This window comes from Oncorhynchus keta, chromosome 32, assembly GCF_023373465.1.
Source record: "Oncorhynchus keta strain PuntledgeMale-10-30-2019 chromosome 32, Oket_V2, whole genome shotgun sequence".
NCBI classification, from domain to species: Eukaryota; Metazoa; Chordata; class Actinopteri; order Salmoniformes; family Salmonidae; genus Oncorhynchus; species Oncorhynchus keta.
In genome coordinates this window covers 21,384,702-21,399,373 of record NC_068452.1, presented here as the reverse complement: position 1 = coordinate 21,399,373, position 14,672 = coordinate 21,384,702, and the positions used below count along the sequence as shown (strand labels likewise).

Sequence of the window (14,672 nt, the reverse complement as noted above, 5' to 3'; positions counted from 1 at the left end):
TCTCTCTCTCTCTCTCTCTCTCTCTCTCTCTCTCTCTCTCTCTCTCTCTCTCTCTCTCTCTCTCTCTCTCTCTCTCTCTCTCTCTCTCTCTCTCTCTCTCTCTTGCCTCCACCCAGGGTGTGTAAGATGGCAGTGTGGATCCAGGCCCAGCAGCTCCAGGGGGATGCGCTGCACCAGATGCAGTCTCTCTATGGACAGCACTTCCCCATCGAGGTGCGCCATTACCTGTCCCAGTGGCTCGAGGGCCAACTCTGGTGAGTGCAGCACAAAGCACACCACTCTACCTGACAGAAAGACATGCCTCACCCGGTAACCTTCACATTTGGTTCAATCACAGTCACAGTAGTAGCAGGGACCATGGAGGTGTAGTAACCTGAGAGCAATGTTCAGTGGCAAGTGTGTAAAGTCACTGTCCCAGTGTATGTGCTTGAGTGAAGGTGGTGTGTGTTGGGGAATGCATAGGCGATTAATGTCTGCTCTGTTCTGCGTGTATGTACATACAGCATATCTCTAAACATTCTATATGTCTCTGTGCCAGGGATGTGATCGATCTGGAGAACCCCCAGGAGGAGTTTAAGGCCAAGCGTCTGCTGGACAGCCTGATCCAGGAGCTGCAGAACAAGGCTGAGCATCAGGTGGGAGAGGACGGCTTCCTGCTCAAGATCAAACTGGGACACTACGCCAGCCAGCTCAAGGTGAGACAGATTGAACCAGTATAGACAAATTTCCACACAAAGCTAACGAGAGAAAGGTGAGACAGGTGGGCAGTACCAGTATGAAGGTGAGAGATACCATGCGCACATCCCCTGTGTACGTGTGCAGAGCACAGAGCCAGTGCCCTCACAAAAAAAACTCCACACCTAACTAGCTAGCTGGACAGTGTTAATAAAGCCAGTATGAACCCAATAAACTCACAAGGATATGATAATCTTACAGCCAACTATACCAGCTGAATCGTGGTGATTATTATTTCAATGATACCAAACTCAGCTAAATGTTAGTTATCACAGCCTCATTGGCAACAGTCCCATATCCATAAACCCCAACCCAAAGTACTTAGAAATAAAACAGTGTGTGAGAACAGCCGGCTCTGGTCAGTGTGTCTATATGAATAAAAACAAAAGGTAGACAACTCTAGTCTACGGTAACCAGGCAGTGTTCCCTTTTATGATCGAGTGCTTCACTCACCGATCTCAGTGTGTTTGTCTTCACCCTTATGGACAGGGTTCAGAGGAACAAGCTGTCTCTTATCACCTTCCACGGTGGGAGTAGGAGGCATCTTGTCAACACAACATTCTGTAGGCCGACAATGCGGGACTTTCAACCCCGCATGGTGCCTTGGTGTGTGTATGCGTGCGTGAGTGAGAGAGTGTTTCCCAACTCTGGCCCTCCGGTATCCCCAACAGCACACATGATTTTTTTGTAGCCCCGGACAAGCACATCTGATTCAACTTGTCAATTAATCATCACGCCTTCAATGAGTTGAATAAGGTGTTTTTGTCTGGGGCTACAACAAAATGTGTACTTTTGGGTTTACTTGAGGACCGGAGTTTAGAGAGAGAGAGAAAAATAGAAGAAAGTAAGAGAAATGTAGCCAGTGGATGTGAGACCAAGTCGTCTGCACTTGAGAGAAGGATCTCATTAGTCTAATTGGGTTTAGCTAGGCTCAGGAAGTGGGCTTTAGAGCGTTAGCATGCCGCGGCGCGGGAGCGGGCTAAATTGGTCAGTGTTGTGTGCGCGGCCGTACTGCCAGTCAGCGGCTAACACGGCTAACAGGCCTAACACGACAGCACATGTGGTCCTTGTCTTTCAGAGCACGTATGACCGCTGCCCTCTGGAGCTGGTGAGATGCATTAAACACATCCTGTACACGGAGCAGAGGCTAGTCCGAGAGGCCTCTAATGTGAGTATGAAGCACTCTCTCCAACTTCCATTCCTACTCCCACCTACCTGGGAAGCTTGTTTCACAGGTATGCATATAACAGATACCTGCAGCTCGTATGCACAAAATGCACACACACACACACACACACACACACACACACACACACACACACACACACACACACACACACACACACACACACACACACACACACACACACACACACACACACACATAGCATTTCACACACACACCTAGTCAGAAAACCTGCACAGACACAGCTCATATGTCTCGCTGAAAGATAAACTTTGAATTCCTCATTAACCAGCAATGCTGTAGGCCTGGTGGGGAGGTGAAGAAATGTGATATTTTATAACAAGGGTTATAAAACCATAAAGCCGGTGGTCCATAAAACATCTGAATATCAATAAACCCAGTGTTAAATTGATTTCCAGTCCTGCCAGGCTTCTCCTATCACAGGATTGCATTCCCACCTGTTTACTCAGACTGTCTTCACAGTGCTCACGTCCCCAGCCTTAACAAGCAATAGGCTGTGTGCCCACGATAAGGAAATGCATTTCCCTCTGCCTCACATGTTCAGTCAGTGGTGATCACTGCTGGTTATGGTTGTTAGGGATTACTGTGGAATAACACAAGCAGGGGTCATTGAGGTTGTGTTAAAGAGGCACAGGGCGATTTCAGGTTCTGTCAGTTTGTGTGTCTTTCTGCTCCATATAACGATGATGAAATGCTCAACACCACACTAGCTAGTTCCTGCAAATCATCTCAAAGCCAGCGTTGTTTACCGGCCCAGCCCTCTCACCTCTCTCTCCTCTCTCTGATTGGCAGTCGAGCTCCCCAGTGGGAGGGATGATGGACAGCATGTCCCAGAAGTACCAGCAGATCAACCAGGCATTTGAGGAGCTGCGCCTGCTGACCCAGGACACAGAGAACGACCTGAGAAAGCTCCAGCACAACCAGGAGTACTTCATCATCCAGTACCAGGAGAGCCTCCGCATCCAGGGTGAGTCAGCCTTGCCCTGGTCCCCCTCCTAGTCACAACACCCTGGGTCAACCCCAGCAGACCTCACCTTTTTAGGGCAGAATGACGTGTGGGTTTGTAGGTGTGTGTGTGTGTGTGTGTGTGTGTGTGTGTGTGTGTGTGTGTGTGTGTGTGTGTGTGTGTGTGTGTGTGTGTGTGTGTGTGTGTGTGTGTGTGTGTGTGTGTGTGTGTGTGTGTGTGTGTGTGTAAAGTAAAAGACAGGTGTGTTTATGTGAGATTTGCTGACCTCCCCCTCTCTCCTGTCCTGTCCTTCTTCAATCTCCCTCTCCCTCTCCCTCTCCCTCTCCCTCTCCCTCTCCCTCTCCCTCTCCCTCTCCCTCTCCCTCTCTTTGCCTACATGCAGCCCAGTTGACCAGCCTGACCACACTGCCCCCTGCTGACAGACAGCTGAGGGAGCCCACATTACTGAGCAAGAGAGCCACCGTGGAGGCCTGGCTCACCCGGGAGGCCAACACACTACAGAAATACAGACTGGTACACTACTTTTTATACAGCATACACACACACATGTACTGAAACACGCATACACAAATGTACACACTGGAATGAAGGCGCCGGGAGGGATGGCTGCCGTTTTATTGGTTCTTATCCAACAGTGCTATTTTTTTTTTTTTTTTAGCATTGTTTATAACTTATTTTGTACATAATGTTGCTGCTACCGTCTCTTATGACCGAAAAGAGCTTCTGGACATCTGAACAGCGATTACTCACCTCGAATTGGATGAAGAATTTTTCTTTAATGAGATGGACGGGAAGGATATACTCCAAACACCCGAACAGGCCATCATCCCCGTCTTTCACTGGAGAAAGTACCTGCGATTTTGCGGAAAGAGATTGGGGATCTTGTGAGGATCAGGTGACAAGTGGCTTATCTGCCTTTGCCATCAGTACTGTTAGCTAACATTCAATTGCTGGAAAATAAATGGGACGAACTGAAAGCTTGTATATCCTACCAACAGGACATTAAAAACTGTAATAACTTATGTTTCACTGAGTTATGGCTGAATGACAACATTAATAACATACAGCTGGCAGGTTATACACTCTATCGGCAGGATAAAACAGCAGCCTCTGGTAAGACACAGGGCGGGGGCATATTTTTAAACAACAGCTGAAGCACGATATCTCAGGAAGTCTCAAGGTTTTGCTTGCCTGAGGTATCTCTTGATTAGCTGTTGACCACACTATCTACCTAGAGAGTTTTCATCTGTATTTTTCGTAGCTGTCTACATACCACCACATACCGATACTGGCACTGAAACCGCACTCAATGAGCTGTATACCTCCATAAGCAAACAGGAAAACGCTCACCCAGAGGTGTCGCTCCTAGTGGCCGGGGACTTTAATGCAGGGAAACTTAAGTCAGTTTACCTCATTTCGATCAGCATGTTAAATCCAGAGGGAAAACACTCTAGACCATCTTTCCTCCACACAGCTCTCCCTCGCCCAGACGTGTACAAAGCTCTCCCTCGCCCTCCGTTTGGCAAATCTGACCATAATTCTATCCTCCTGATTCCTGCTTACAAGCAAAAATGAAAGCAGGAAGCACCAGTGACTCGGCCTATAAAAAAGTGGTCAGATGAAGCAGATGCTAAACTACAGGACTATTTTCCTAGCACAGACTGGAGTATGTTCTTGGATTCTTCCGATGGCATTGAGGAGTACACCACATCAGTCACTGGCTTTATCAATAAGTGCATCGATGACGTCGTCCCCACAGTGACTGTACGTACACACCACAACCAGAAGCCATGGATTACAGGCAACATTCGCACTGCGCTAAAGGGTAGCTGCCGTTTTTATAAGAAATCCCGCTATGCCCTCCGACAAATCATCAAACAGGCAAAGCATCAGTACAGGACTAAGATCAAATCATACTACACCAGCTCTGACTTTCTTATGTGGCAGGGCTTGTAAACTATTACAGACTACAAAGGGAAGTACAGCCGAGAGCTGCCCAATGACACAAGCCTACCAGACGAGCTAAATAGCTTCTATGCTCGCTTCGAGGCAAGTAACAATGAAACATGCATGAGAGCATCGGCTGTTCCGGACAACTGTGTGATCACGCTCTCCACAGCTGATGTGAGTGAGACCTTTAAACAGGTCAACATTCACAAGGCCGCAGGGCCAGACAGATTACCAGGACGTGTACTCTGAGCATGCGCTGACCAACTGGCAAGTGTCTTCACTGACATTTACAACCTCTCCCTGTATGAGTCTATAATACCAACATGTTTCAAGCAGACCACCATAGTCCTTGTGCCCAAGAACACTAAAGTAACACTCACGTCTGTAGCCATGAAATGCTTTGAAAGGCTGGTCATGGCTCACATCAACACCATTATCCCAGAAACCCTAGAACCACTACAATTTGCATACCGCCCCAACAGATCCACAGATGATGCAATCTCTATTGCACTCCACACTGCCCTTTTACACCTCGACAAAAGAAACACCTATGTGAGAATGCTGTTCATTGACTACAACTCAGCGTTCAACACCATAGTGCCCTCAATGCTCATCACTGAGCTTAGGACCCTGGGACTAAACACCTCCCTCTGCAACTGGATCCTGGACTTCCTCATGGGCCGCCCCCAGGTGGTAAGAGTAGGTAACAACACATCCGCCACGCTGATCCTCAACACGGTGGCCCCTCAGTCTATAGGCCATCAGCCTATAGGGAGAAGATAGGAGACCTGACCGTGTGGTACAAGGACAACAGCCTCTCCCTCAACATGATCAAGACAAAGGATATGATTGTGGACTACAGGAAAAGGAGGGCCGAGCATGTCCCCATTCTCATCGACAGGGCTGTAGTAGAGCAGGTTGAGAGCTTCAAGTTCCTTGGTGTCCACATCACCAACAAACAACATGGCCCAAGCACACCAAGACAGTCGTGAAAAGGGCACGACAAAACCTATTCCCCCTCAAGAGACTAAAAAGATTTGGCATGGGTCCTCAGATCCTCAAAAGGATTTACAGCTGCACCTCCGAGAGCATCCTCATGGGTTGCATCATTGCCTGGTATGGCAAGTGCTCGCCCTCGGACCGCAAGGCACTACAGAGGGTAGTGCGTACTGTCCAGTACATCACCAGGGTCAAGCTTCCTGCCATCCAGGACCTCTATACCAGGCGGTGTCAGAGGAAGGCCCTAAAAATGGTCAAATACTCCAGCCACCCTAGTCATGGACTGTTCTCTCTGCTACCGCACGGCAAGCGGTACCGGAGCGCCAAATCTAGGTCCAAGAGGCTTCTAAACAGCTTCTACCCCCAAGCCATAAGACTACTGAACATCTAATCAAATGGCTACCCAGACTATTTGCATTGCCCCCTCACCCCTCTTCTATGCTGCTGCTACTCTCTGCTGTTTTCAACCAAGATCTCAGTGATCACTGCCTCATTGCTTGCATCCGTAATGGGTCTGCGGTCAAACGACCACCCCTCATCACTGTCAAACGCTCCCTAAAACACTTCAGCGAGCAGGCCTTTCTAATAGACCTGGCCCGGGTATCCTGGAAGGATATTGACCTTATCCCGTCAGTAGAGGATGCCTGGGTATTCTTTAAAAGCGCCTTCTGGGGACGCAGTGGTTAAGGGCGCTGTACTGCTGCGCCAGCTGTGCCACCAGAGACTCTGGGTTCGCGCCCAGGCTCTGTCATAACCGGCTGCAACCGGGAGATCCGTGGGGAGACACACCATTGGCCTAGCGTCTTCCGGATTAGGGAGGGTTTGGCCGGTGGGGATATCCTTGTCTCATCGTGCACCAGTGACTCCTGTGGTGGGCCGGGCACAGTGTGCGCTAACCAAGGTTGCCAGGTGCACGGTGTTTCCTCTGACACTTTGGTGCGGTTGGCTTCTGGGTTGGATGCGCGCTGTGTTAAGAAGCAGACTCATATTAAGCATCTCCAATCCAAACATGTAATCTCGAATTGGCTTTCTATTTCACAACAAAGCATTCTTCACTCATGCTGCCAAACATACCCTCGTACAACTGACCATCCTACCGATCCTCGACCTCAACAAATTGGATGCAGTCTATCACAGTGCCATCTGTTTTGTCACCAAAGCCCCATATACTACCCACCACTGCAACCTGTATTTCTCGTTGGCTGGCCCTCGCTTCATACTCATCGCCAAACCCACTGGCTCCAGGTTATCTACAAGTCTCTGCTAGGTAAAGCCCCGCCTTATCTTAGCTCACTGGTCACCATAGCAGCACCCACCCGTAGCACGTGCTCCAGCAGGTATATTTCACTGGTCACCCCCAAAGCCAATTCTTCCTTTGGCCACCTTTCCTTCCAGTTCTCTGCTGCCAATGACTGAAACGAACTGAAAAAAATCACTGAAGCTAGAGACTCATATCTCCCTCACTAACTTTAAGCACCAGCTGTTAGAGCAGCTCACAGATCACTGGTATATTCTTAAAACAGCATTGTTGGTTAAGGGCTTGCAAGTAAGCATTTCACTGTAAGGTTGTATTTCGCGCTTGTGACAAATACAGTTTGATTTGATTTGACACTACATGATTACAAACTGTAAGTCATTATTTAAGGTGATGAAGACAGGAGAGGAAATGTAGGCTCTGGGGGGATCTCATGCCTTCAGGGTATAAAAGCTGGGGATGTATATTGGCACATTCTTATCGGTGTGTGTGTGTGTGTGTGTGTGTGTGTGTGTGTGTGTGTGTGTGTGTGTGTGTGTGTGTGTGTGTGTGTGTGTGTGTGTGTGTGTGTGTGTGTGTGTGTGTGTGTGTGTGTGTGTGTGTGTGTGTGTGTGTGTGTGTGTGTGTGTGTGTGTGTGTGTGTGTGTGCCTAGGACCTGGCAGAGAAGCACCAGAAGAGCCTGCAGCTGCTGAGGAAGCAGCAGACCATCATCCTGGATGACGAGCTGATCCACTGGAAGAGAAGGCAACAGTTGGCCGGAAACGGGGGTCCTCCGGAGGGGGGGCTGGACATCCTGCAGTCCTGGTGAGACCCCCTCTATCACCCTCTACCCCTAACAGAGATCACATATGTCAAGGATTCATCAAAGGGCAGGGGCCACCCAGTTAACAAGCTGACTATTGGATACTGCTGGGTTTATATGGGGTGTAGTTGGGAAGATGACTGTCGTCTAGGTTGAAGATGACAAAGGTTAAGACAACGGGATTCTAATATCCCATAACTTTTTGCAACAATGGGGAAAAATTCTAAACAATGGGACTAGCAATGTGAGCATAAATTACTGGAAGTGAATGTTTTTATTTATTTATATATATATATTTTTTAAATGGAATATCCAAAACATACAATATACTTGCAGTGAAGCCGCTCAACAACTACATCATACCAGTCATCCAACAGATTCCCATTCAGAACGACACACAGAAGCATCCAGCGTCAATGCCCTGCTCAAGGGCATGTCGACAGATCTCCCACCAGGCCAAAAAACATTAACCTGAACCCTCCAAGATCCCCCCACAGTTCCCCAATAGCTGTACATCAACCATCCAAGACCCTTCCCACAGTCCCCCAAGAATAACAAAAAAATTAAAAACAGTTCCCCACCCCCAAGAACCCCCCAATGCACCAACAACCAAGACAATTAACTAAAGACAAAAAAGACAAAAGACAAAAGAAAACAATAAACATCAATGCAAGAAAAAACAAAAACAAAGGACATCACGGACAACTAAAATCAGAAAAGCAATGCCAACTGTATATGTTTAAATGCATGTCTGGCACTATTACATGTGTGTGTGCCCGTGTATGTGTGTATTTGAATGAGAGTGTGTGTATATGCATGTGTACAAACACCTGCACGGCATCAGCCTCAGGCAAACCGGCATTAGCTGTAAAAACACTGCCCCTCAGTGTCATTCAAACATGTTTTTTATTCTGTTTTATTTAGACTTTATTTTTGACTTTTATCTTTGACCATCATTCTATCTCCTGCACAGCAACTCCACTCCCATTTGTCTCTGATTCCACATCCCAACCCTCAGCTTCCCTCAGCCCATCCCACCTATCTCTTCTGGCCACCCTCTTCGGAATTCTATGGAACATATATATTTCAACTACCCTGTGATGTTTAACGTACAATTTCAATCTATCTAATCGAATAGAATCCACAGATTGCGAGTTGAAGATAAATAGTTTTACTAAGAGTATTAGTAATTGACTGACCCGGTCAATTTTAGATTAATGCTATGCATTTTCAGGCATTCCTGAACCTGAGACCAGAAACAGGCAACCTGAGGACAATACCAAAATAAATGGTCTATTGATTTTTTTTTTTTTACCTTTATTTTACTAGGCAAGTCAGTTAAGAACAAATTCTTATTTTCAATGACGGCCTAGGAACAGTGGGTTAACTGCCTGTTCAGGGGCAGCACGACAGATTTGTACCTTGTCAGCTCAGGGATTTGAACTTGCAACCTTTCGGTTACTAGTTCAACGCTCTAACCACTAGGCTACCCTTGCTCCCCATTCTGTATCCTCACAACAAAATCTGCAGAGCTTCGATGATTTTATGCCCCAAATATTCAACATGTTGTTGGTGGCAAGAATTCTATATAATAAATGTAGCTGAAAAGCACAGAGTCTTGAATCTTGCGTCATTTTATATATCAACTCATACACCCTGTACCATGGAATCGATACATCAAAAATCTCTTCCCAACTATTTTGCAATCTGTATTGCATAGTTGTCAACATTCTGGTCCTCAAATGAAACTGGTATACTTGACTATTTATGCTATTTGCTCCACCACTTTTGATCCTTTATATTAGGCAGACAGACAAGTTCCCTACCTCCTCCCGCTGCCACCTGTCACTATCGCCGTAAGCATACTAAGACCAAAGCACAGTGCGATATGGATTCCACATGTTTATTCAATGAAACGCACAAAAACAACAATAAAGAATGAACAAAACATGACGAAAATGAAGTGCTCACAAGCAACAACACAAAAACAAGATCCCACAAAACAGAGTGGGAAAATGGCTGCCTAAATAGGATCCCCAATCAAAGACAACGATACACAGCTGCCTCTGATTGGGAACCATACCAGGCCAACATAGAAACAAAACAACCTAGATAGGAACACCTCCTCTAGTCACCCCCCGACCTAACCAAAATAGAGAATAAAAGGCTCTCTGTGGTCAGGGCATGACACCACCTGCCTCCTCCATTTTGAGGTAATGCTGTAATCAATTGGTTGTACTCTTGGATTAAGCAGACCTTCCCGTACAATTCTGATTACTCCATGAAGGACATTTTTTTTTCTTTTTTTTCACCTTTATTTAACCTTGTAGGCCAGTTGAGAACAAGTTCTCATTTACAACTGCGACCTGGCCAAGATAAAGCAAAGCAGTGCGACACAAACAACAACACAGAGTTACACATGGAATAAACAATCATACAGTCAATAACACAATAGAAAAGTCTATATACAGTGTGTGCAAATGAGGTATGATTAGGGAGGTAAGGCAATAAATAGGCTGTAGTGGCGAAGTAATTACAATTTAGCAGTTACACACTGGAGTGGTGTATGTGCAGAAGATGAATGCGTAAGTAGAGATACTGGGGTGCAAAGGAGCAAAAAAATAAATAACAATATGTGGATGAGGTAGTTGGATGGGTTATTTACAGATGGGCTATGTACAGGTACAATGATCTGTGAGTTGACATAACTCCACCATTCCAATTTACAATATCATTTAAGATGAAAATACTATTTTCAAACATCTACAGGTATTTTATCAACCAGCACATTTGAGTTCAGCCATAATATTTGTTGTAATATTTTTTTATTTTTTCAGGGGGATGAAATTGAAATTGTAGCCAGCTCTACAATGCCTGTTTGAAAAAGAGAGATACTTTGAAAAAAGTATAATTTTCAATGAATCGAAAAGGCAATCTGCACAAAGGCAACACGGCCATTTTTAACAATGGATGAGCTTTTCTTAGTAATCTACTTGAGAACCATTTAGTGTTCAAGTAAAACTTTTGAATAAGTGAAGCTTTTTGAGAGTGGTTTAGTGCTTTTATATTTATTAATCTCAACCCACCCAATTCATATTCATTATATAGATAGACATGCTTTATTTTGTCTGGTTTAGCATCCCAGATAAAGCTAAATATTGTTTGCTCATATGATTTGAAAAACTCATCATCAGGAGTAGGCAGCGCCATAAGTAAGTGGGAAAACTGAGATATGAATAAGAAGTTAATCAGAGCAATTCTTCAATCGATAGACAGGTATTTACCTCTCCATGGTTGCAGGATCTTGTCTATTTTTACACGTTATCTATTGAAATTCATTGTGGAGAGCTTATTTATATATTTTGTGATGTGAATACCGAGTATGTCTACTTCACCATCAGCCCATGTTATAGGTAAACTGCAGGGTAATGTAAATGTTGTATTTTTAAAGATCCAATACGTAATATTGTACACTTATCATAAATATGTTTTAATCCAGAGTGTACAGAAAAGTTATCTAGATCTTCAATGACACATTGCAGGGATCTAGCTTGTGGACTTAATATAAAACTTGAGTCATCGGCATACATGGACACCTTTGTTCTAATCCTCTAATGTTGTTATTGGATCTGATTTTAATAGCTAACATTTTGATGACCATAATGAATAGATATGGTGACAGCAGACACCCTTGTTTAACTCCTCTTGAAAATTCAAAACTCTCTGAGAAGTAGCTGTTAATTACTATTTTACACCTGGGGTTGCTATACATTACTTTTACCCATTTTATAAGAGAATCACCAGAATTGATAAATACATTTATAAATAAAATCCAGTCTTACTTTATCAAATGCCTTTTCAAAATCTGCTATAAAGACCAGGCCTGGCCTGGCCTATTTCTAGTAGTTGTCATATATTATTTCCAATGTATCACCCATGTAAAAAAACCTGCCTGATCAGGATGAACAATACCTGGTAAAACCCTTTAAATTCTGAGTGCTATGCATTTCGCTAGTATTTTTGCATCACAACATTGAAGTGTAAGGGGCCTCCAGTTTTTTAGATAGACTGGATCTTGATATTTGCCATCTGGGTCTTGTTTTAATGATAGAGAAATCAGACCTTACTGCTGAGTACCTGACAGATGGCTATTTCTATCTGAGTAGTTAAAACAATCTAACAATGGAGCTTTTATTATATCAAAAAAGGCTTGATATACCTCTACCGGTATGCCATCAAGCCCTGGGGTTTTTCCAGACTGAAAGGATTTTAATAGCCTCAAATAGTTCTTCCTCTGTAAATTGGCCTTCAAACTGATTTTTCTGTACATTTGTTAATTTTCCATTTTTTTATTATTTGGAAATAATTCCTTAACGTAATCTTCATTCAGTAGGAGAGGAGGAGACGGAAAAGAGAACATCTGCCTAAAATATTCTCTTTTAAAATATAATTTGGAAAATCATAAATGACTCCGTCTTCAGTAACAAGTTTCTGGAAATTATTTTTGTTAACGTTCCTGTATTGGAGATTCAGGAATAGTTTTGTGCATTTTTCTCCATATTCCATCCAGTTTGCTTTATTTTTGTAATAGATACATTAGATAGTTCTTGAATAAGTTCCTCAAGTTCTTTTTGTTTTTTCCTCTAACTTATTTTGTATCTCTGTAGTATCGTTTGTATTGCTATCTACCTGTACAATTAGTTCATGGATTTCCTTTGTTAGTCTTGTCTCTTTAGCCAGAAACGGCTTTTTATTATTGATGAATATTGAATTGAATGACCTCTGAAGGTACATTTAAAAGTATCCCAAACAATAAGGGGATTTGCTGAACTTATATTTTACTGGAAAAATTCAGTTATAAATTATTTTGTTAAAAATGAGTTGCCCTCCAGTAAACTTCGACTACATTTCCAATAATCCCATCCAAGTAGAAATTCTATAAGAGTTATTTGAAGGCCAATTAGATGATGAATCGATCGCATTCTGTCTCCTATTAAAACTTGTTTAACCTTTGATGCAAGAGAGAAAGAGACAAGAAAGTAGTCAAGACGAATAGCTTGATTAAGTCTCCTCCATGTATATCTCACTAGGTCGGGGTTTTTTAGTCTCCAAATAGCCACTATTTCTAATGTCTCCATAATATGTGTGATTTCCTTAAGGGCATAGTGTTGATAGTTTGTAGAGTGATTTCCTATACGGTCCACTAAGGTACTTAGCATTGTGTTCTAGTATCCTACCATTATGATTTGATCATTTGTTGCCTGTAAGTTCAATAAATTGGTATACATTTTTTTGAAGAAGTATGGATCATCCTGATTTGGACCATATAGATTCATGAGCCAAATCTCTTTTTCGTCCACTTTCATATTCAAAAGGATCCACATTCCTTGTGAATCATTCCTGACAGTTTGCACATTCAGATCGACATTTTTGTTCATTAATATCATCACACCCTTTGAGTTCCTTTGTCCATGACAGAAAATTATTTCACCAACCCGTTCCTTTTTCCACGCAACTTCATCTAAGGATGTAGAGTGAGTTTCCTGTAAACAGTATATGTTATATTCCTTTTCTTTTAGCCACGTAAAGACGGATCTTTTTTATAATCTGCTAAACCGTTACAATTATAACTGGCTATACTCATTTCACCCCTTACCATAACTAGATACTCTTCTCAGTCAGAATTGACCATAATTAGTGCTTGTAAAGTTACTGCCATCAGAGGTAATATGACGGTCAAAATTAGAGCTTTGAAATGTCTGATATTTAGAATTCAAGAAATAGGTTCTTGCAATATTTGTTTTGTTCCCTTGCCTGTGAGCCAATGCCACAAATGTTAGAAAATTGAGACATGATATTATGTGTAGTAAATCTGAGTAGGTTGATGTGTATGATATTGGATGTGATTTAGTGAGAGTGTGTATGATGTCTGTATAAGAGCAAGGCTATAATGTTTGCTATCCGAATAAAGAATAACTCGGCCAATTTGCACGGTTGAGGATCTATGTGTGTAACATGTAGTGCGTATAGCCTTAATATTCATGATGATAATTGTAATCCATATCGTATCACCGTCATAGCTGCATCATAATTACCTGCAACATCATTGAAAACACATGCCAGCATTTCCATAGCAATTGACGTTTCACACGATCATGAAAGACACCTTGCATTACTCTAGAGACGTCTTCACGACAGTACAAATGTATTCCGTACAATATGTTATTATTCCCCAATGCCCCTATTCTGATATCTTCCCCTTGCTTGTTGTAAACATATATACACACGTAGACAAAGACATAAACAAAATAGACAAACAAGAAACATATGAATATGAACATGTGAATGTTAGCAGTACAGAAAGTTTGCCATCAAAGCGGAAAATAAACACAATTGTTGTGAATTTCAGCAAACTACTCAGCAAACACATAGAATGACTGTTTTCCTGTCATTCTATTCATTTAAACATTTTCTCATGATCTACCACCACTTCATTACTTGATTTTCCGAACTCTGGTCACGTTTCCGATGCTATAGAATCAGCAACGGTCCAATGAATGTGTTTATTTGTGCTCCAGAATGGAATTATTACCTTGTCTTAAACTGTATATTTTGAACTAGACTATAGTCTGTCTGGTTGTCTGAGCTTGTAAGAGTCTGAACTTTGAGTTGTGTGATCTTAATTTGCCCATTTTGAGAACCTTATTATAATGTGTGTGTGTGTGTGTGTGTGTGTGTGTGTGTGTGTGTGTGTGT

At 43.2% G+C, this 14,672-nt stretch overlaps 1 protein-coding gene across 3 annotated transcripts in view; it reads left to right on the top strand.

The window, feature by feature from the left end:
- The window catches only part of LOC118372176 (signal transducer and activator of transcription 5B-like), a 125,326-nt gene that overhangs the window by 89,105 nt on the left and 21,549 nt on the right, over positions 1-14,672 (top strand). For all 3 annotated transcript variants that reach the window (XM_052490889.1, XM_052490891.1, XM_052490890.1), the window contains 6 exons: positions 117-254; positions 539-695; positions 1,814-1,903; positions 2,735-2,909; positions 3,292-3,422; positions 7,767-7,918. In XM_052490889.1, the coding sequence (XP_052346849.1) occupies positions 127-254; positions 539-695; positions 1,814-1,903; positions 2,735-2,909; positions 3,292-3,422; positions 7,767-7,918 (833 nt within the window). In that variant the 5' untranslated portion in view covers positions 117-126. The remainder of the gene's footprint in view (positions 1-116; positions 255-538; positions 696-1,813; positions 1,904-2,734; positions 2,910-3,291; positions 3,423-7,766; positions 7,919-14,672) is intronic.